The 20,763-nt window shown below is 38.7% G+C and overlaps 3 protein-coding genes across 3 annotated transcripts in view; 1 reads left to right on the forward strand and 2 right to left on the reverse strand.

Moving 5' to 3' along the window:
* Positions 1-2,194: 2,194 nt before the first annotated feature.
* On the forward strand, positions 2,195-5,920 carry rnf26 (ring finger protein 26). Its single transcript, XM_079482081.1, has one exon. It carries the CDS (start codon positions 2,815-2,817, stop codon positions 4,105-4,107), a length of 1,293 nt encoding a protein of 430 aa, XP_079338207.1. The 5' UTR covers positions 2,195-2,814; the 3' UTR covers positions 4,108-5,920.
* A 4,603-nt stretch (positions 5,921-10,523) lies between these two features.
* c1qtnf5 (C1q and TNF related 5) lies at positions 10,524-13,764 on the reverse strand. The gene is made up of 3 exons (XM_079481020.1): positions 13,632-13,764; positions 11,533-11,768; positions 10,524-11,348 (listed from the first exon to the last, which is right to left on the reverse strand). The coding sequence occupies exons 2-3, from the start codon at positions 11,756-11,758 to the stop codon at positions 10,828-10,830; spliced, it is 747 nt and encodes a 248-aa protein (XP_079337146.1). The 5' UTR covers positions 11,759-11,768; positions 13,632-13,764; the 3' UTR covers positions 10,524-10,827.
* A 710-nt stretch (positions 13,765-14,474) lies between these two features.
* The window catches only part of kmt2a (lysine (K)-specific methyltransferase 2A), a 33,755-nt gene continuing 27,466 nt past the window's right edge, over positions 14,475-20,763 (reverse strand). Inside the window, exons 27-35 of the mRNA XM_079480908.1 lie at positions 20,676-20,744; positions 20,519-20,595; positions 20,222-20,344; positions 19,917-19,991; positions 19,661-19,835; positions 19,368-19,475; positions 19,195-19,278; positions 18,971-19,100; positions 14,475-18,883 (exon numbers count right to left, since the gene is read on the reverse strand). Of these exons, the coding sequence (XP_079337034.1) occupies positions 18,608-18,883; positions 18,971-19,100; positions 19,195-19,278; positions 19,368-19,475; positions 19,661-19,835; positions 19,917-19,991; positions 20,222-20,344; positions 20,519-20,595; positions 20,676-20,744 (1,117 nt within the window). The 3' untranslated portion in view covers positions 14,475-18,607. The remainder of the gene's footprint in view (positions 18,884-18,970; positions 19,101-19,194; positions 19,279-19,367; positions 19,476-19,660; positions 19,836-19,916; positions 19,992-20,221; positions 20,345-20,518; positions 20,596-20,675; positions 20,745-20,763) is intronic.

Genomic DNA, 20,763 nt, shown 5'->3' on the forward strand with positions numbered 1-20,763 from the left:
GCTTAAACTCTATTGTGTGTGAAGACATTTTGAAGTGCCATTCCTGTTGTCCTCCTGTTCAGATTCTACAAAAACACTAGAAGGAAAAAACATTCTTCACTTATCGACAATATTCATAGTACTTTTAAGTTTTGGGTATGCTTCCAGCAGTGAAAAGTTTAATATTCTAAACCCATTTCTAAAAAGTTACTGCTGTGTCAACTGTTTGGTTTCTGTTTCCTGTTGGTTGTAAACAAGTATTTTCTTGCTTTACAATGCAATCTGTAGACCTGAGCAGATTCTGTGCAACACCATTTCTGTTAAAAGATCCACCCATTACACCACAATATAAAAATCGAACCTGAACTAAACTTAATTGTCAAGCGCAAATGTGTTTCTTTAAGTGGTGGAAAGACCCTTGCCTTAGCCTCAACGACAGTTAGGAGGAAGGATATAGGAAAAAGTCATTCTTTCCATGATGGACCCTTGGGAATTTTTTTGGAGTTGTCTGCTTGAATGAGAGGGGCTATTGTCTGTGGAACACAAGGGTGGTGGCTGTAAAAGTCAGAAGAGTGAAGGGGCTCAAGGGCAATGACATTTAGGGTCCCACAGTATGTGAATACAGATTATTCACAAAAACAGGGATTGTTTCAGAAAGGCATCAATGTTCTTCATCGTGGCATAAGGCTGTTGCCATGCTGATGTGAAGATATAAATAACTTAAAGTTTATTCTGGTGTTTTAGGAACTTTTGGTAAACACAATTATCCGTGATTATGCATCTTGTTGAATCTTCATGAAATTTGCCGATTCTTGTGGCTTGAATGAGCTACATTTGGCTGAGAATCACTGTTTTACCACTAAGGTTAATTTCCCACCCTTTCAATCATGAAGTTGATAGGGAAGGATCACATGTGAAAACACATTTTCACGGACTAAGAATATAAACCCATGGGACTGGCAATATCAATGTATCAATATTTTCTCTATCCCATTATGCTTCCTTTTTATCATTCTTAACAAGCACAGTGTTGAACTTGGCTGAAGTCTGTAGGTTGATGTGGTATGTGGGGTCATAGCCTAGGTTGTGACCAGACTGCAACACCACTGGTTTCTACTGTTTAGAGTTTGTGTTTTCCCATAGAAACTTCTGGATTACTGAATCAAGTCTGTCTCTGACTACCTAATAATAGTTCTTCTATATTTATTTGGTAAAATTCCTGAGTCAACAGACACCAGATGCAAATAAAAAAAGTAGTTTACCCAAACATGTAAATTCTGTCATTACACGCTTTATTTTGGGATAAACAAAGCACGTAGTTTCAGGAGCATTTTATATCCTTGTAGACCCTAAAAGGTGACATTGGGCAGGATGTTCTTTCTGCTCTTTTACATAAAATGAAAGTGACCAAAGTTAAAAAAAATGAAGTACTTATTCTTTAAAAAAGTTATACCCCATTGTTCATTCCTTTGATGTAATATGATCATATTCAAATGGTACACTTCTTCATTTTTTCAAGAATAAAGAATGAACCCAACAATCAACAATATGCTGTGTGGACGTTAACTAAAACGGTGTGTCCTAACTCCCACAAATATCATATTTGAGAGGAAAAATATGTTTTCTTAAGAAATGGGCCAATGGAAAAAAAAGAACAATAGAACAGTCACTGGCAAAATGACCTTTTGTTGCAATTAGGGAAAAAATGTGAGAAAAGATACGCATTTCCTTTATTGCTCAAGGTTACAAGGAAAAAAAACACTTAAGGTTATGGACTCGTCAGCTTAATAGTCTGGAAGTTACCAGTAGAAATGCAAAAACAGCAGTCATATTTTGCTTTATTCTCCAGAAGGAAAACTGTCAAAGGAAATGAATCCTCCAAGTCTTTGATGTGTCCAAATGGGGGCTCAGATCCGTGTAGTTTGTTTATTTTCCCAAGAGACCTTAGCCGAATGAGTACTTGGCCACAAACTGAGGTTAAGTCACTGACAATGTTTAGCATAGAAACTGAGAAAATGTGCATATGTGTGTGCGTCCGTTTCCCCAAAATAATAATAAAGTAATAATGAATGAATGAATGAATGCACGAATGAATGAATGAACGAATGAACTAATGAATGAATGAACGAATGAACTAATGAATGAATGAACGAACGTGATAACATGTTGCATGCTTTTCTTCAAAATCGTGTTTCTGCGCAATCTGAGTAGCGCGTTGATGCGCTTCAAACACTTTGTGTTTTGTTGTGAGGCGGAAACCAGGGACAGAAACCGCTAGAGAGAAGCACAGCATTTTACTCACATGATAACCTCAAGAAATAATTTTTCTTCGCCTTGGAGCTTCAGTAAACAACGCGAGAGCTCGACATACACAATAAAATAATGAATGGTTACAGCGCTCTTCTTGGACTTTAATTATTAGCAATCAGCGAACATTGACGCTTTCTGTTTTCAAACATAAACATCCGCTGAACAGTTCGTGGCCATGTGTGAGGAGCTACTCTACTATGCTAACCGTGTATAAACTCTATTTTGTCTCTTGGTACCATAAAGGAGTGTTTTTTTCTCTCAGCGAAGGCTCAGATATAATACGACTATACGGGACATTGTTTCAGCGGTTTGCCAAGACGTGACGTTCATCATTGTTTGTAATGCGAATGGGGTAGATGCTAGCTAGCTATGCTAGCAAACCTGTATGTTTCAAATCGGTTACTACAAAACATGTTTTCGGGGTTGTTTTGTAGTTTGATAGCGCACATAAAACAACAGATGAGACATTCAAATTCCGTCAACTAAGGTGATACCGAGAACATTGCACAAGAGGGCATCCTTATTATGGGTCTGTTGCAATTTGTTTTTAGTACAATTGGGAAATGCATAGATATCATTGGCCTCCTTCTGGATTTAAACTTTGTGATTGTCAGCTCAATAATTCAGCTGTTGGTGGCAGTGATCTCTTTTGTCAGTAGCTTACCCATGCTACTCACAAATTCTGTATTGGAGTGCTGGAATATCACTCTGCTTTGCATAATCACAATGAGGGACGGGGTGACAGTTGTGACCCACAACATGGTCGGAGGTGCGCTGGAAAGCTTCAAGATGATCGGATACCTGTCTTCACATTTATTGTTCCGCACCAAAGAGCTTCTCCACCGTGGACTGCTGTCGGGACATGGTTTGCTACGGCAGGCCTGGGAGGGTTGTGGCATCGTGTTCAGCTTGTTGCTGTACTTCATCAACACAATCATCAACCTCCTGCTCATTGGAACGCAAAATTTATATGCTGTGTTGGTCAGCATGGTGGAAGCTGTATCCTGCCCTTTGCAGAAAGCTGTTGAGTTTACATTGACTGTGCTTACTTTTCTTTACAGTACTCTTGTGGGCACCTCCATCCTTTTGTGGACACCATGCAGACTGGCCATGGAATTCCTGGGGTCTGTGTGCCACGTCTTCGTCAGCGTATTTCTGCTCAACTCTTATGGGCTGTTGCTCACCCTGGTCATCATCGCTAGTGCCACTATGTACCTGAACCCTATAATCGCTCGACAAGGAGTTTTGCATATTGTCAATTACATTAACACAGTACCTATCCTTCAGCGACTCCGTTGGACAGTGCACCGCCTCAGCGTGCTTGAGAGGAACGTGTGGCGGCGGCTCAACTGGCATCGCAGTCGGATAAGCCTCTGGGCGGTGGCTGCGCGAAGAGAAGCTGGCATGGCTGTGGACAGGGAGGGTGGACAACCAGAGCCTCACCAAGAGGAGGCAGCGCCTCAAGCTGGGGGAGACCAGGTGGCGGAGGATGCACCCCAATACGCCCAGCAAGTGGACGAACCACTCGACCTGCCTCTCCCGAGTTCCAGTACTCACAGGCCCCTGCGGAAATTTCCCTCTGAGGATAGTTGCAAAGGCCCTCCGACTGAAAACCTACTGACGCTTTTACAGGAGCAGGAGGAAAGGAAGAAGTGTGTTATTTGTCAGGACAGCAGTAAGACTGTTGTGCTGCTACCTTGTCGTCACTTGTGCTTGTGTAGAGTCTGCACCAACATTTTGCTGAGCCAACCCATCTACCAACACAACTGCCCTCTTTGTCGCCACATGATCCTACAGACCATGGACGTGTATCTCTGATAGATATCTACTGATCTGTTTTTTGTCTCAGGTTTTTTGAGCAGCACTGCTCTTGATGGAGAAGTTTTTTCTGTCAAAATCTCTTTTTTTGTTCATTCCACTAATTACTTATCTCCTCTATTGATTGTGTATAGATTAAATAACATGCTTTTATATATTCAGATATGATTGTGATGTTAAGGCTGACAACTGTGACAGTGCTTTCTTATGTTTTTTTACTCGCTGTCATTTTCTTATGATCAGCTTTTGTAGCAACACTATTTTTGTCACACACGAATGTCATTACATGAATGTAAGCTTTGTATTAAAAAAAGCTGAGTTATGAAAGTTCGTGCAGTATGGTCCGAAATGCTGTGCATACTTTGTGTTTGGGGGAATATTTGTATGCTACAATAGATCCAAATGTACAATCCTTACTAAATGAATTGTATGCTTAAATATGTCCTAAATGTACAAAGGTTTAATGGAAACATCATATTGATTTGTTTTTAATTTCAGAGAAAATCTATGTGCATTTTGCTTTTCCGTCCCTGTAATCATTCCACTAAAACTGTTTTGTACACTTATTTTGAGTCCTACTACAACATTCTCAGACGCCATCGTACAATCCGGTGATGCGTAAGCAATTTGTGCTCTTTTTGTCATTTATTATTGAACAGCATTAAGGTTTTTTAATGGCTCTCTTAACTGCTGAAATGGTATTGATCAGCGCAGTTTGAAATCGAAATTCTGTTCATTTCTTTTCTTTCAAGAGACTGTAATTCAATTCTTATCCTTGCTGATTCCCACATGAGTGCTGTTTGGTAAAGAACAGAGTGGCAGAAAAGCTTTTAGCTCGGCTTTGTTCGATGAGTGTTGTTACAACTCACTATTTTGGAAAAATCTTGTTTTTATCTGTGCATTAGAGACACAAGGTAAAGCCTTGCTCGTTTATCTTATTTGGTCTTGTCTGATACTCCAGTCTGTTTTATCCCAATAGCTGTAATCCACAATTATATTCAGAAAGTCACAAAATGTGTGAGACAATCAGGTACAGTTAAAAGACCCCATTTGATCTAATACTCTTTTCACAATGTTGTCGTTTCAAAAGATTGGAAGAATTTTATTTTCCCAGACTGGATGAAGTCCCTGGTTGCTTTTGTCACCATCAGTAATGGAATTGGTTAAGATGTCTGTTTTTTGTTTTATGATGGTTTTCATTACATATTTTAAGCCCAGACTTTTTAGTATTCTTGTACTACAGACAGTATGTATTTTATAGGAAGGTCTCCAGTAACAGTGTTTGTGGGTACAGCTGATGTCTGCCTCATCAGCTGAATTATATTAAAACTATATTCATCCATATCCATATGACAATCATCCAGATAAACAATAAACAGTATTTGACTGTGATAGATTTTGCCTTGTTTTTAGCCCATCACAAAGTTGTAGTATCTGTTTTTCACTGGATTTGAAATACAATTTACGACGGTCACTATGTGATTGTGATGGACTTTTTTCCCACTCATGAGGCCCTCTAAGATGAGATCAGCGGGACTGTTCAGATGTGGGTGCTGGGACATTATTAACTGGAGAGTGTAATCAGTGGGTGTACAATGATTCCAGTTGTATTGGAATTCCTTCAGTTGTTTAGTACAGCATTTGGACATGACTTTCCAATCAAGGCAGTGGAATCCATCATGTGATACACTGCCACAGGTTATGTATGTCATTCATAACTGTTTGAAAAGCAATCCGCCAGCTTTAAATGGAAAATCTGATTAAAGATGTGTCAAATTCATATGAAAAAGTCTGAATAAAAAGGGACACAGTACTGGACAGCTCCACGTGTCAGTATTTTTGCAAACAGGTGCAGAAATGATGAGGGACTCTGTGACAATACATGAACATAATATAAGCAGGGAAACATAATAAAAGTAGTTTTAAAAAAGTACTGTCATAATCTTTCATGTCTCCTATACTGCATACCTGAGAACAATGCATTCAAAATATCCCAAAGCTTAGGAAGCGACACCATGATGAATTCAACATAGAGCAAAAGTCCTATTGTTTATAATGAATGAAAGAGGATTTCCATGTATTGTGCCCTGAGATAAAATCATCAGTCAAGGTGTTTTGTGAGAATTATGACTGGGTGATTTTGCATTGTTTTTATGCTGGACATTGTACACACATATTTAAGTTAAGCATTATTTCTCCATCTCTTTCAAATGTATAATATATACGTGGAGTGATGTTAGTTTACAAGATCTTTGCAAACGCACCAAAGACATCACCCTCGAATTGGCATGTTCGAATTAGATAGCATGAAGGCATTAACAATGATTTTGCGCGGATTAACAGATTTTGATTTAATTGTATAATTTCACAGACTCCATTGTTTTCATCAAGAACAGAGAACGAATTTTCCCGTGATGCGGGAAAAAGTATTTTTCCGTAGTCGGCAGGATTCGAACCTGCGCGGGGAGACCCCAATGGATTTCTAGTCCATCGCCTTAACCACTCGGCCACGACTACTTCCTGATATCACTTCAAGTTAAGTCGGCAGAATCCGTCCTTTGACGGAAATATTATTCTGTTTAAAGTTAGCATTCGAATTACCTGAAGCCTTAATAATATCGTACATGCTGTGGATAGTAAGGTATATTTTAATCACTGTGGCATAAACAAGTTGAGAAACCTTTACACTTCAGTAATTGATCAAATAAACCAACCAACTGATAAATGAAATAATCTTCTACGGCAAATATATATTGCAACTCTGAATCTAGTGGAAATCTCAAGAACTAACGTTATACAGCAGCAGCAGCAGCAGCAAGACTCGGCTAAAGTTCATGGGGTCACTGAATTCACAGAGTTTATGTCAAAATATCTGGCCCGGGGCCCACTTAACAATATATGCGTATGTGGTAAAGTTTACCGTACAAATGGGAAGTCCCGCTTCTGGGTCAAAAGTAACATCCTTGCCTCTGGGTCAATAAGAATAAGGAAAAAACACCAGATCCTCACCCACACATATAACAATGTTGCCCAGTTGGGGACTTCCATTACGGCTGTCATTATTCGTGCTGTAATTCCACAAGGATTAAAAGATTAAAACTGTAGAGTAAATGGAATGTTAAATGGTAATTGGGGGTCAGAACATTTATTTTTATTGGCATTCATATGTTTTTTTTAACCAGATCATTAATTTAAAGAGTTTTTCCTGTTGTTATTATTGAATGTCTCATTTGTTCGTGTTGATTATAAAACGGCGCCCCCTACTGTTAAAAGACCAAAGCGCAACTATTCATGGTATTAAAGGTGCCGTTCCTTTGGCTGTTTTCGAATCTTTGATTGTGTTTTTTTGGGTGTTTAAGCGGACGATCATCGCACCTTTTTCTGTTTGAAAACATGAGGGACCCAGCGGTTTTTTATGGTGCTAGGTAAACACCGAAACAGCTTTCATGTCATTCAAGCATTATACCGTGAGCGCTCTAGTTACTGTTAACTGTCATATTATCATAAACGTTAAAGGTACAAGCAATTCACCTTTAAATGTACTTAAATGTAGGTTTAAAAGTAGTGCTGGGCAACGCAAAAATATGTTTAGCACATGAAACGCATGCGATGAATTGCGATAAATCCCATTGCAACAAAATTTTATAATGAATTCAAAAGCAGTGTTTTGTGCACAAGTACTGCAATGAACAAAAGTGCAATAAGAAATTGATTGCAAACATTAAAAACCTTTTCTTATAAAGAAAATGACCCACATTGATACGCTATTTACTATAAACTAAATATTTAATGAAAACAAATTTCATTTCACTGGGACTTTAACACTAATAACAGAACACTAAAACACTAAAAACAGTTAGTTTTGCCTTTTTATGTTGGACCGAAGTTGTATAATAAAACAAGCAGATTTGCAAGCAGGACTTCAAAGGACATTTCATAGAGTGTTTGCACACACACGCACGCACGCTCACACGCACACACAATCAGTGTATTACACAGAACAGCTTTCACAGACGACTTTAAAGGTCCAGTGTGTAATTTAGACTCTCTACCATCCACACTGGACCCATACCAATTTGCCTACCATAGCAATAGGAGCACAGATGATGCAGTGTCCATGGCGCTGCACTCCGTGCTCAAACATCTGGACAATAAGGACACTTATGCATGCATGCTGTTTGTAGACTTCAGCTCTGCTTTCAATACCGTCATCCCTTCCAAGCTAATCATCAAACTTGGAAACCTAGGCATTAACAACTCTACCTGCAACTGGATTATGGATTTCTTGACGAACTGGCCTCAGCTTGTTAGGTCAGGCCACATCTGCTCCACCACCATCACCCTCAACACTGGTGTACCACAGGGCTGCGTACTGAGCTCTTTCTCTACTCTCTACTCTTCTTCACACTTCCAACACCTCATGCCTGGTCAAGAAGGCTCACCAGGGTCTCTTCTTTCTAAGGACACTGAAGAAGAACCAACTGTCTTCAATTATCCTGGTGAACTTCTATCGCTGCACGATAGAGAGCATCCTGACCAACTGTGTCACAGTGTGGTACGGGATCTGTTCTGTTGCTGAGTGCAAGGCACTGCAGCGAGTGGTGAAAACATCCCAGCACATCACAGGGACTACACTTTCTCCCATTGAGGACATCCAGATGAAACTCTGTCTGCGTCGAGCTCGTAGCATTCTCAAGGACTCCTCTCACCCCGCTCATGGACTGTTTACTCCGGTAGGCGCTTCCTGTACCAGCAGACTAAGAACTAGCAGACTAATCAGCAGAACCAGCTGGAATCAGTGGAGGGCAGAGTTCAATAAGAAAACAGCTCTGGGCAAAATTTTTAATAGCTGATGTCTATAATTTATGCACGCTTAAGTCACTTGCACTATTGTTTAGTCTAAATTATTATCTGTTGATAGCCACCTGTACATTAATGTTCATAGTTTATAGCCGTCTTTATATATTGTTAATACAGGGTTATAAAGATACAGAGACGCCCCCTTCTGGTGTTTTAGTGAAGCTCATATCCAAAACATGGAATATCGTTGATGTAAATGTAGGCAATGTGCGTAATCAAACATCAAAATGACACATTATTTGGAATTCTAACATCTGTTATATTACTACACGAAAATACAACTAAAGGGAATTAATATTAAATTTTAAAACGTGTCACGTTTAGTGAATTGGACATTATAGTCTGGCAGGTCCGTGATATTATTTTCAGTACCTTTCAGGTTATTCGCTACAGTTTAGAAAATGTTAAGAAAATATGACAAGAACTCAGAGTTAAACTGTGTCAGAGCAAATTCATCATGATAATGTCAGATCATTTCGATAGAAAGGTATGTAATGGATTAGGTTGAATAGCTGTCAGCTGTTAAATGTAAGTACACAATTAGATCATACCAACATAGGGCAACCCATTACCGAGCAAGGCTTAATTTTGTCAGTCTGTGGTGTAAAAATATCATCAGCAATTAAACACAATAAACACTTAAGAAAAACACATGGTCGGGTCAAAGTGTCTTAATAATTCGGTCCCAAATGTTTGTAAATTTTACTGCCAGTTTAAAGAATCTACGGGTATATATGTCACAGTTCACTTTATTTAGCTATCCTTACTTAATAAACTAGACTACAGTGTCTTGCACCCACTAGTAAATCTTGTGTCTGAATAATATTTGGTTTGACTATATATACATACCAAATAGATTGATTATTTTGTTCAACCTCTGTCCAACCTTTTGAGTACTGTTTTGCTTGGACGTTTGTCTAATTCGTTCATATATTAGAGGTGTTTGTCAAAACAAATCTGCTCAAAAAGCTATAATAAAAGAACTGTCTGGAAGTTTCAGGATTTGGATTCAGGTCTCTGAACTTGTTATGACTGTCCGGTCAGGTTAAAATACACTGTTCTCCAGCTGGGTGGAGATAGGCCATGATCTCATGAAAATGGACTTTACAAAGGGAGAATACAAATGGACGTAAGAATTTCTCAGCTTTTTAGCAAAAACATTCCGTGTATTCCTCTGCCAGCAACCTAGGGAATGTTGGAATAACGTTTTGAAAGAAAAACACAGAAGTGCTGGAAAAAAGAAAAAGAGAGGAGGTCTGTGTCTGTGTTATGTAAATAGGAACTTACATATTGGCCTGTATAACTGGGCTTGATGACAAAATGTCTCTCTTACTAAACAAACAGACGAATCTAAACAGATTTAGCTCTGCTGCTATTTCTTTGCACATTTACACAGTGCTGTCCGATATGCTGAAACACTACTGATATAACTCCCTCATTCTTTACCTTAAATGCACCATGAAACCTAAAACGCCAGCTCCCGGTCTGTGACTGCAGTGTAAATGATTTTAAAAAACGTTTAAAAATCCCTTTAAAAAATAGCAAATGACAAATTATGTAATCATGGGTGTCATTTTTATTGAAATCATACTTTCGAGTGTTCAAAAGTATTTTATTACACTTTTTCACAAAACAGACGCCAACCAGAAAAACAGTAAAAATGAAATATGTGTTCTCATTGGAAAGTTTTTATTTTAGTATTTTATTTTTACTGAACCTGCATAGAACGGAAACTTGCTATGCTTGCAATACTGAACGTAATTGATTTTAATAACTTGTAAAAAGAGAGAGATTTAATATAGGCCAAAAAGTGAAGGCCTTTGTCCTGCCTATGATATCAGAAATCTAGGCGCTTTACATTTATGCAAAAACAGCAGAGTTTTTCCAGTCTGAGTACACCAGGAAACCAGTGAAAGTGCTGTCAGTCTTCGGACTGGAGTAAAATCCTGTGTACTCGGTCAGTGACATCTGCACCCAAACCTGATCTCCTGGAATCAAGTGCGCAAGCGTTCCTCCAGACAGTGAGGCTGGTTTGGACCAGTTCCCGAAGATCTGAAAGTAGGAGGCCACCGTATGTCCGTTCTTTATGAGGTCAAACTGTAAGCTGGAGCGGTAGACTGTGGCGTGAACTGCAAAATAGTAAACACCCGGCACCCTGCAGGTGAAACGTCCAGTTTCAGGATTATAATCCCCTTGCTCGTTCAGCACAATCTTGTCGAAGCGTACTGCTTCCCCTACTGCCATGGGTTCTGTGCGGGCCTCGGAGAGCTTGGCGCTAAAAGCCGACTTGGGTGCCACGGCACATTCGCCTGGGGTTCCTTTCACTCCTTTTTCACCTGGGTCCCCTCTGTCTCCCGTGAGACCCCTTATACCTGGCTGACCTGTGAATGATAAACCACAGATGTTTTTGTTGCATTTTTTTTTGGACAATAGAAAGACAAAGATGCAATAAAGTTTATAAATATAAATGAATATAAAAATGTAGTATTTTAGGAAAGGAAAATTGTAAAGTATTTTTAAAGCATTTAAAGAATCAGCAAAGAAAAATAAGTTTTATTTCTATACCTGGCTCTGCTGTTTCCCCTCGTTCTCCTTTCTCTCCTGGTGGGGCATCACGGCCATCCCGTCCATCCCTGCCGGGCTGACCAGGGCTGCCGTGCAACCCAGGGGATCCTGGGATACCTGGGCTACCTGTGCATAAACTGGGGATCTTGTTGTCTTCAAGTGAGTTAGAACAGTGCACTGCAATAACAAGCAGGAGAGAAAGGGGCCACATCTGCAGAGATGTCATTGCTTTCAGTCTGTGGAGAAAAGGGGGAGAGGAGAGGAAAAAGAAAGTCTCAGTCATAGTCTCACAGTATTTTGAGATGATGTCAGCATCATTAAGGTTCAAACAGACTAATGCTAGACTGCAGATGATGTCAAAAACAGCCCAGCAACACTGAGAGTTGCATGATCTTACTTCTAAGTCAATAGGGTGAGCGTGCAATAGGAAATATAATAGTACATCATAATTACTAAAGCAAAAGTTCAATAAATCAATAAATAAAGTGTAAATGTAGAAAGAGCGACAGAAAATTAATGCTGCAATGTTTTAACCCATAGTTAGGTCAAACCCAACTAGTGGGTTAAATTAACCTAATGAAATACTGAATGCATTTCTTTTAATTTTTTTCTTGCGTTTAATTTAATATTTTATTTTGTTTATGTTGGCACATGCCTTATGTCAAAAAATTGTGCTCTGTTGCACTAAAACTGGATCTTGGCGTGTAATCATAGGGGAAAGATTTTTTGTGCTATAAAGAACTATATCTTGATGCTTTAGTTGTTCTTCAGAGGTTCTTCAGCGGTTCTTTGGGATGATTGGGGTGCTATACACCACCGTTTCCATATAGATAACCTGTTAAGCTTATGTAGGGTTCTTCAGTGGTTCTTTATAGCACCTCGGTCTCAGAATACATATTTTCTGCTGTTCTACCTACGAGTGATTATTTCAACTGCATTGTATTATTTGTACATTTTTTGCATAATTTTAAACGTAAGATGTAAATTGGTATTGTAAACAGACTGTCGTATTAACATATGCGTAAGACCTTAGTCTGCAGTGATGCAGTGAATAATAATTGCAGAAACCCCAATAATAAATTTAACTGCCAGCCATTTCTGCTGAGGTGCTTAAGGCAGTACAATCAAGCTACAAACACGCAGCGTCTCTGAAGCAGGAAGTAGGATTCGTGGACTTGTCATTTCTGGTAATCTTGCCTGGAACTGAACATGTCCAAGTGTTTATGTCTTGCTGTAAATCAGCAGGTTTCTCTGCAAGTCTGCAGTCTCTAAAACAGCTGTTTCATATAAAAGTTAAGAAACTGCTGATGGCTCACGTTGATCGGTACAACCAGACCACCAAAACATTCTTTAAAGGGCTGCATAATCAGTTAAAGCACACGCCTCTTTAATTCAAGAGAAACATCTGTGCAAGGACATCTGGACAGTTTCTTGTTATCTCTCAGGACCGTGTTTAATGTTTTGGTTTGAAATGCTGTGAACAGCCCAGTGCTACAAATTAAAGTGCTGCAAAAAAATCACAAAACAAATACCATCATGCCCGAATAAATTTAGGGGACTGACCAGCAAACAAAAACGAGCGTATGTACCAGCTATTAACAATGGGATAAAATTGTAAAATCACAGTATTAACACAAGTAAAACAATCTTAGGAATGACTTATGGGAAGGCTTTGTTTTCTTTGTATGCTTCTCTCAAAACAGCTGAGCATTGTAACTGGTATTTATTATATACAAAGAAAAGGTACATTTAGTTTCAATTTGTGCCTTAAACTTTGTCTTTGTCACTCATTAACTGAGAAAAATGTCAAGACTGATTGTAAAAATCCTCAATAACATAGTGTCACATGCAGTTACATAAGACATGCCTTTCCAAGACTCAATATTGCTATTGCATAGTAAAGCACATTAGTTATGGTACTTCTAAAGCAAAATACAGTATTATAAAATATAGATATCTGCATTGTTAAGAGTCAAAACTTGCTAACAAAAGAAAAATTTGCCTCTATAAAAAAACTAAATCACATTGAAAGCAATGAACACATTTTTTAATCCAATATTGACTGAACCTTGCACAATTATCTACAGAATAAAACTCACCATTTAGGTTTCTGTCAATTCAATGGATTGACGATCTTGAGCAGCCGAAAGAGAAGCTCTTTTCTCTGCCGTCCAAAGATTCTGGGAAAAATGAGCAGTGCTAGTTCTCAGAGGAAACGGCAAGCTATTGGAAGCCAATTAGAAAGAGGGAGGTTGGGAGACAGGGAGGGAGAAAGAGGGAGCGTCCTAGAGATGGAGACTAAATGTTTGTAGTTAGTCCAACTTCTTAAGTGTAAATATTATCAGATAGAGTAGAGAATGAGTGATGTGGTCTTGGGCGCCAGTAAACAGTCTGGTGTGCCCCTTGGGTATTTAATCATTTTGGCATTTATAACGGCAAAAATCTGTTTTGGTAGGAAGAATTTGCAAGAACAAAATCATTCGGCGATGAAAGAATGTAAATGCTCTTGTAGGATTTATAGTCACCACATCAAGAAACAAAGTGCTCTTTGCATTCGAAGAATAATTTGTGGTTATGCCTCAATCCATTTAAGTCTGTAGAAAAATAGATATAAATAGAAACTAGGGGGGTTGATATATTACAGGTGGCACAGACATATGGTTCTGGTTACTTTGTTACTTGGCTCGATTATGAGGATAAAGCTTCCTCATTAAGGCTATCCGTACCCATTAACAACACATCTTTAGAGCCTTGTAATTCCTATTATGGGTTTAATGGCTCATAAAAATTGGCTGAAATACTTCAAGGGGATTCTTGGCTTTCATGGGTCCACAGACTTTACATTACGAACAGCTGCACGGGACTCAACACCGTTAACGTCTTGTTTAAAAGAAAAGGATCACAAAATATTTTTGTTCGTGTGGTTTTAAAGACAAGACAAGTTTGAGTAAACAAGACATGTTTATTATTTAAACTATCACTTAAATAAAAAAAGTGCATAGAAAATAAACATGATTAGAAATTTTCCTTTTTACAGTTATGTACAATTTTTTTCCTCATTATACATTCATCCTTAAGTAGTTTGTGGTTGACTATTTTAGGATTGACAATTTTCCTTCATTTTTCTATAAAATGGTAAAACACTGATGGGGCAAACTTGGAGAAAGTAAAAAAACTAAAACTGTCAGTATTAATATCAACATTAAATTCTTGAAGAGGAAAGTAAGCGTTCTTAAGACAAAGGAAAACTAAGCGGGAACAAATTAAAATCTCCCCGTCTCAAGGCTGCGACCTCTCTCGCTCCCTAAAGTACCTCAAATGGTCCGCAACACATTTCTGTACAACATGAACCATACATTTCCATTAACAGGGAGCTGTGTCAACCGCTCTCAGAGGGAGCGTATGTGACACTTTTACCTCAGTGTACATCTAGAGATGTTTCAACGTTTTCAGAAATAGATAAATAGAATGGTGACCATTACTTATTACAAAACATCACTCAAGAAAAAGTACAACTTAAATCCCAATAGGATAGAGAGGTACAGGTGACACGGCTGGGTTCAGGCAAGAACTTTTTTCTCCTGATGTCCACAAATTGTTAAAAATGTACAAGTAAAATAAAGCAGACTACACCATCAAAAATGGAAAAAAAAGAAATACCCAAGTTTACAACAACATTTTACATGAACTTGTTTCATCGTATAAATACCGCTCATTTCCAGATAAAACGTTTAAACGAAAACAACAAAGAAAAACGGCAATGCTCCACTTGAGGGAACTTACACAGGCACAGAAAAACTGGTACTTGATCTTGATATTAAAATGATGCACATTAGCTACTCTTAAGTTTACCTGTAACACAAAACCATTATAGATTATACACTGAACATTGCAATTAACCATTATGAAGTTGCTGTTTGCTACTGTAACTAAGTTTGTCTGACCATTCCGTATATTGTGTAGATATTGAAGTACAAGTTACTATTCATACACGTTTAGTTAATATTTATATATATCCACGTATATTGTGTGTGTACATATTGTAGGTTATAATTACAGGTGTGGTACCACATGCGTGGTGTGGAAGAGTAAAGTCCAGGAAAACAGCAGAGCATGTCTGCTTCTGCAACACTGACTGAGCACTGTCACGTCGGTTTGTGGAGCGTCTGAAGTTGTACTGATGTCTGTGCAGGAGTCTATTTCAAAGCCCTTAGGATTAATAACGGCATTACAAACGAAAATATATTACTAAAATAAAATCTTATTTCGTTAGACTGAACAATAGAATCTGTATGACCCTGCAAAGATTGCCATTGCTGTATTACCCTCCCATTTTATGAAATACAAATCCTTCCCAGCCTTTCTTGTCGGAAAAAATGAAGGAAATCAATTTGTAAGATCTAGAATACATTCAACAACGGCCAAGCTGCAGAATTCAGCACATCCCTGTTCCACAGGGGTGCCGGGAAGGTCAGGCAGACCCTGAATATCCCTGAAATAAAAATGGCTATACCACGATTCCATAACAAAACAAGCATATACAATGATCAACGTACGCGACATACAGAACTCTGATCTTAGTCCCGTAGTCAAAGTGAAATGCTGGGAAACAATCATCAGTTATGTTGGGAAGGGAAAGTCTGCAGTGGCCAAGAAAAAAAAGTATAAGAGTTAAACCTGCGAGGCAATGAGAGAGAAACTGGCCTTAATAGTGTCTCGCTGAGGAAGCCACAGTTGCACAAAGCAGCTTTGTCAAGCGGTATTTACAGATCCCAAATCGTTCTGCAATACCCATCACATACTCGTGCTACAGCATCCCTTTAAAAAGCATCAGAACTTCGGTGAAAAACAAAACAATACAGTCAAACTTCAAGTGGATTGTTTACCCATAAAAGGAATCTGTTTGTGCCCTAGACAAAAACGTAATCCCCAGGAGATGCTTTTCGGCAAACGTCTACACTGTCAAGACACATGGGGGGATTTTCCATAAATTTACTAAGGCACCAAACTTCATATCTTAAAGAAACACGGAAGAACAATCCACAAAATAATACAAGTCACATCTGTGTTGCCATAACAGTTGCCTTATTTTAAAAGGGGGTCAAACAGAACCCTTAAAAGGGCACAGATAAAAACAAGCACAATGGGCATATTATAAAGAGAAAAGAGCGATGATACAAGCACAAAATGTGCATTGAATGGCTAGCTGGAGCCGCAGTGCCAAGGCAACATGTGTTGAAGACTGGGAAGACGACTAATCTTCAGTGCACAAGACCATGAGGGAAAACTGAGAGCTCGCTGCCCTCCAATCCTCCATATATATAGTGCTTTAGAAGTAGTTTTACATGGGAAAGCCTCCGTGGCAAATTCCTTGCATTACACCAATCTCTAAGAAAATATTTTGATATAACAAAATATATGGAATAAACTTTGGAACTTGTCAGTTGCTAGAATGAGTCGATGCATCTTTTCTACCTTTTCACTTGAGAGGAAACGCATAACGTTTACAAATAGATAAGAGGGCATTTAAGGGGAAGGTAGGCTGTACCTAAATGTGATTTTAAGGCTGGCACAAAGAGAGTAAAATCAAACATATCTGGACTTGCGACTCCCTTAAAATCTTCACAGCTCACTAAACCTAATATGAAATATTCATGCTTGATTGGGTTGGCAATGTGAGCCACTGGTGGACCGCATTCTGTGGGAACAGTAACCGCTTCAGTCTTTGGAATAGAAAAAAGAAATGTGTCCTCCAAAAAATATCAACTAATAAATCATTCGAAGAAACAGCACTATAAAAATGTTTGGGCAAAGCATTAGTGTTTTAAATCTCTACAATTCCCTACAAAATTGCTGACAAAATAAATACAATGTTTTATTAAAAATATAAATACAATCGTTACACAAGTAAGTGCTATTCCCCAATGAGTGCTTTTTAGTTCTTTGTATAGAAAAATATACATATTATATACACACTTAATAAATGATACTTCTCTATCAGTAAGAGAAATAAAAGTATTAAATCATCTCGAACATGATCTTAATAATTGTGTACATAACCACGAGCTTAGGAAGAATTAATTTCCCTCTGCAGAGACACAATAAATAAAACAGGTTAAAGCTTTTGGACTCTGCCAAGATCAATTCAATCGTACAAATTTTATAGCACAAGCAAATAATCTTCTGCAATGAAATGTGATTTAGTTACTCTTTCTTTGAATTACTATAAAAAAGGATAGTAAAATAAAACAAATGCAATTCCCCCCAGACCTCAGACGCTGTGGTCAATTGGCTGTCAGTCCACCAGGATCTCAGCCCAGCCAGCCCCTAAAACTCACCTGCTTTCCTAAAATGTATGCTGGCCTACTCTTCCCTTGTCAAACACACTATGCTTACTCACGTATCTTTCTACCATTGACAAAATTACGCTTTTTCGCAGATTAAAAATCCAATCCTGGGACCAGTGCTCCCCTAGAGTTTGCCCTTAATTCTCTCTGCATACAAGGTGACATCAACAGTGTCTTCCATACCAGAATCAGGTTACCCAGCTTGGCAAGGACGACCATGGATGCTCTAAAGGCTTCAATGTACATTCAAAAAGGGAGAGACGTTTCAACAGGTCAGGCTAAAAACAAGTGGATTATGTACTGACTGCAGTTCATCAGTCTGTAAAGATTAAACCTTTCCCTTCCAAAATTGCACTTTGGTGAAAAATGGAACAATGTGGCAACGTTTTAGTAATTCAGGCTCGTAAGCAAGGGCAGGCCAGACTCAATACAAATTTAAAACAGTACACTGTCTTTAAAAACAAATAAAATATCATATACAAAAGTTAAGAATGGGGGGCACAAATCTCTTAAATTGGGCATTTAATGAGGACATAAAGATGATCCTCTCTGTCGCGACTCTGCTCATTTGCCTTTTTTTAATCATACAACTTAAGAGGCACAATACCATGAACCCTCTGATAACCTGAGCCTGCTTCAATAATAAAACATTTTTAAAAAGTCTCTTCCCTTGAAAGTATACACTCTTTTCACGCATTTCACAGATGGTTCCAGCTTGTGAATTGCTTTCAATTGAGGAACTTGCGACACTTCTTTGCCCCACAGTTGCAAGGCAACTTACTGCCTGGTTCTTCAATGGGGAACTTGTAATCGTATGTGAGCTCCTCTCCTCTATAGATTTTGCGCATGGCGAAAATGACAATGTGCTTCTGACCATCGACGCTGACCACATGGGAGAAACAATTGGGCTCGCAGGAGTGGTTAATGAAACGAGCTGCATTGCCGTGCATGGTGGCATCAACGACTTCATAATCGTCAATACGAAACATGTAGCAGCCAATGCCCTGTGAGTAAATAGATGAAAAAAATCTGTGAGGAACACTCAAGATACTGCTTTTATAGGTGATGAGGAATCTGTGTTAGGTTTATACCTTGCCATCGTAGTACTTCTCCCGCTTGTCAGTGATAACAGAGCGTATAACAGTCCCAGAATACTCGATCACCATCTCTCCAGCATCAATGTTTCTTTTGCAGAACAAACCTCTGCCATGGATGGCTGATCTGTAAACATTACAAGATTGCCTTGAAGCAGGTTTCTTCTTTTCCATACTATTTCTTTTTCTTATTTAAGGTTTATAATTTAAAGCTTTCATACCTGTAAACCCCTACAGCCTCCCTGGATGTTTTCTTCAAGTGTCGGAACCTCATAGGAAGCGGTAAGTCCATGCTGGTGGCCCGTCTGTGAAAAGAAATGGGGAAAAACAACAGGTGTTGGACAATTTGCTCCAAAGAGGAAAAGCGAGAACAAAAGTCATTAAGGTGACTCACCGAGCAGATTTCAGCTGCATTTCCTCATCATCTTCCTCCTGGGGGTTGTATTCAGGAGACTGACGATGTTTCGATGCCAGGAAATTAAACATGTCCAGAGCTGATCTCCTTTGAACATGTAATTAGGAATTAGAAGTATAAAAGTCAGTTACTTAAATTATATGCTACAGATGGGGATGTACTGCATCATCCCAAAAAATCAGTCATTTAGGATTTTAAAGATTAACTACAGAAAAACAGTGTTACGACCCCAGGCGTGACAGCAGGCAGCAGCGGGTTATCAGGACAAATACCTGTGGTACACCCCAGCACGGGCGGATCCGTGTGGGTTGATAGGAGGGTCATCTGACTCCTCGGGTTTGTGGAAGCGGAACTTGTAGTTTCGACAATGCCTTGCTCCATAAAGCTGTTCCAGAAGGAACACTACAGCATCATGGACCACACCCAGCATCTTCAAACCATTCACTCCTGAAAGACATAAAATACAAGATGTGACTGGATGAGTTTGCAACGTTTAGTAAACAGAAGGAAAACATCTCAATATCTTACCGTCAAATGAAAGAGCCTTGAGTCTAGCATTGGACCGAGCTTCTTGTACCTTATCTGTCAGATACTTCCACGCCTCTGAAAATAAACAAGAATTTGAAACAGGAAATTAACTCCACAAGTCAGAAATTACACGCTCTCATAACATAAAATGTCAAACTAATTTTGATAACGGACTCGAATTTAATTTATATATTACATCACAACTGCTTTCTGAAAATATCAATACATCAGTCTAAGTATCAATGATGATTAGACTTCAAATAAAAGCTATGACATGAAGAATGCATCATTTGTATCTCACTTACCTTCAATACTTTCACAGCGAATCTGGAATCCGTCATCGCTGCAGATTTCAAACATAAGCCCTTTCCTGGGTTTGAAGTACAAAGAAGAGTCTCTCCCACTGTCTCTCTGATCGGGTGGTTCCACTGAAAACACATTTGATCCTTTCTCATAATTCTTGCTTGACAGTCCTGCAATAGTGTGGTGAAAGAAATCTGGCCCAAAAATCTACTATAACTAAACACTAATAAGAGCCTATGTGACATTCAATTTACATATAGAAAACATCCAGTTATGTGACAGTAGGTTTTTTCACTCACCCGCAGTCTTTGGTTTCTCATCACAAGAACCTATGGTCTTTTGTTTAAGTGAATCAGCTCTCATAGTCACAGAATCGCTACAAAGAAAACAGTATGTTAAACTAGCGAAGACACAATTAAGCAAAACGAAAACTTGTAGATCTTTGTTTTCCGTTACCTCTTTTTTGAACCACTTTCATTGGACTGCCCTGTATCCATTGGCTCAGGTGATGAGAGTTCTTGGTCCCTACAATATATGCACATTT

The sequence above is a fragment of the Barbatula barbatula genome (assembly GCF_947034865.1).
Source record: "Barbatula barbatula genome assembly, chromosome: 19".
Lineage (NCBI taxonomy): Eukaryota > Metazoa > Chordata > Actinopteri > Cypriniformes > Nemacheilidae > Barbatula > Barbatula barbatula.

Bases quoted from the DNA above. Each gene is read 5' to 3' on its own strand.
- rnf26 (XM_079482081.1), top strand. From the start codon at position 2,815: ATGGGTCTGTTGCAATTTGTTTTTAGTACAATTGGGAAATGCATAGAT.
- c1qtnf5 (XM_079481020.1), bottom strand. From the start codon at position 11,758: ATGACATCTCTGCAGATGTGGCCCCTTTCTCTCCTGCTTGTTATTGCA. The intron at 11,349-11,532 runs GTATAGAAATAA...TATCATTCACAG, and splicing joins AGGGGAAACAGCAGAGCCAG to GTCAGCCAGGTATAAGGGGT.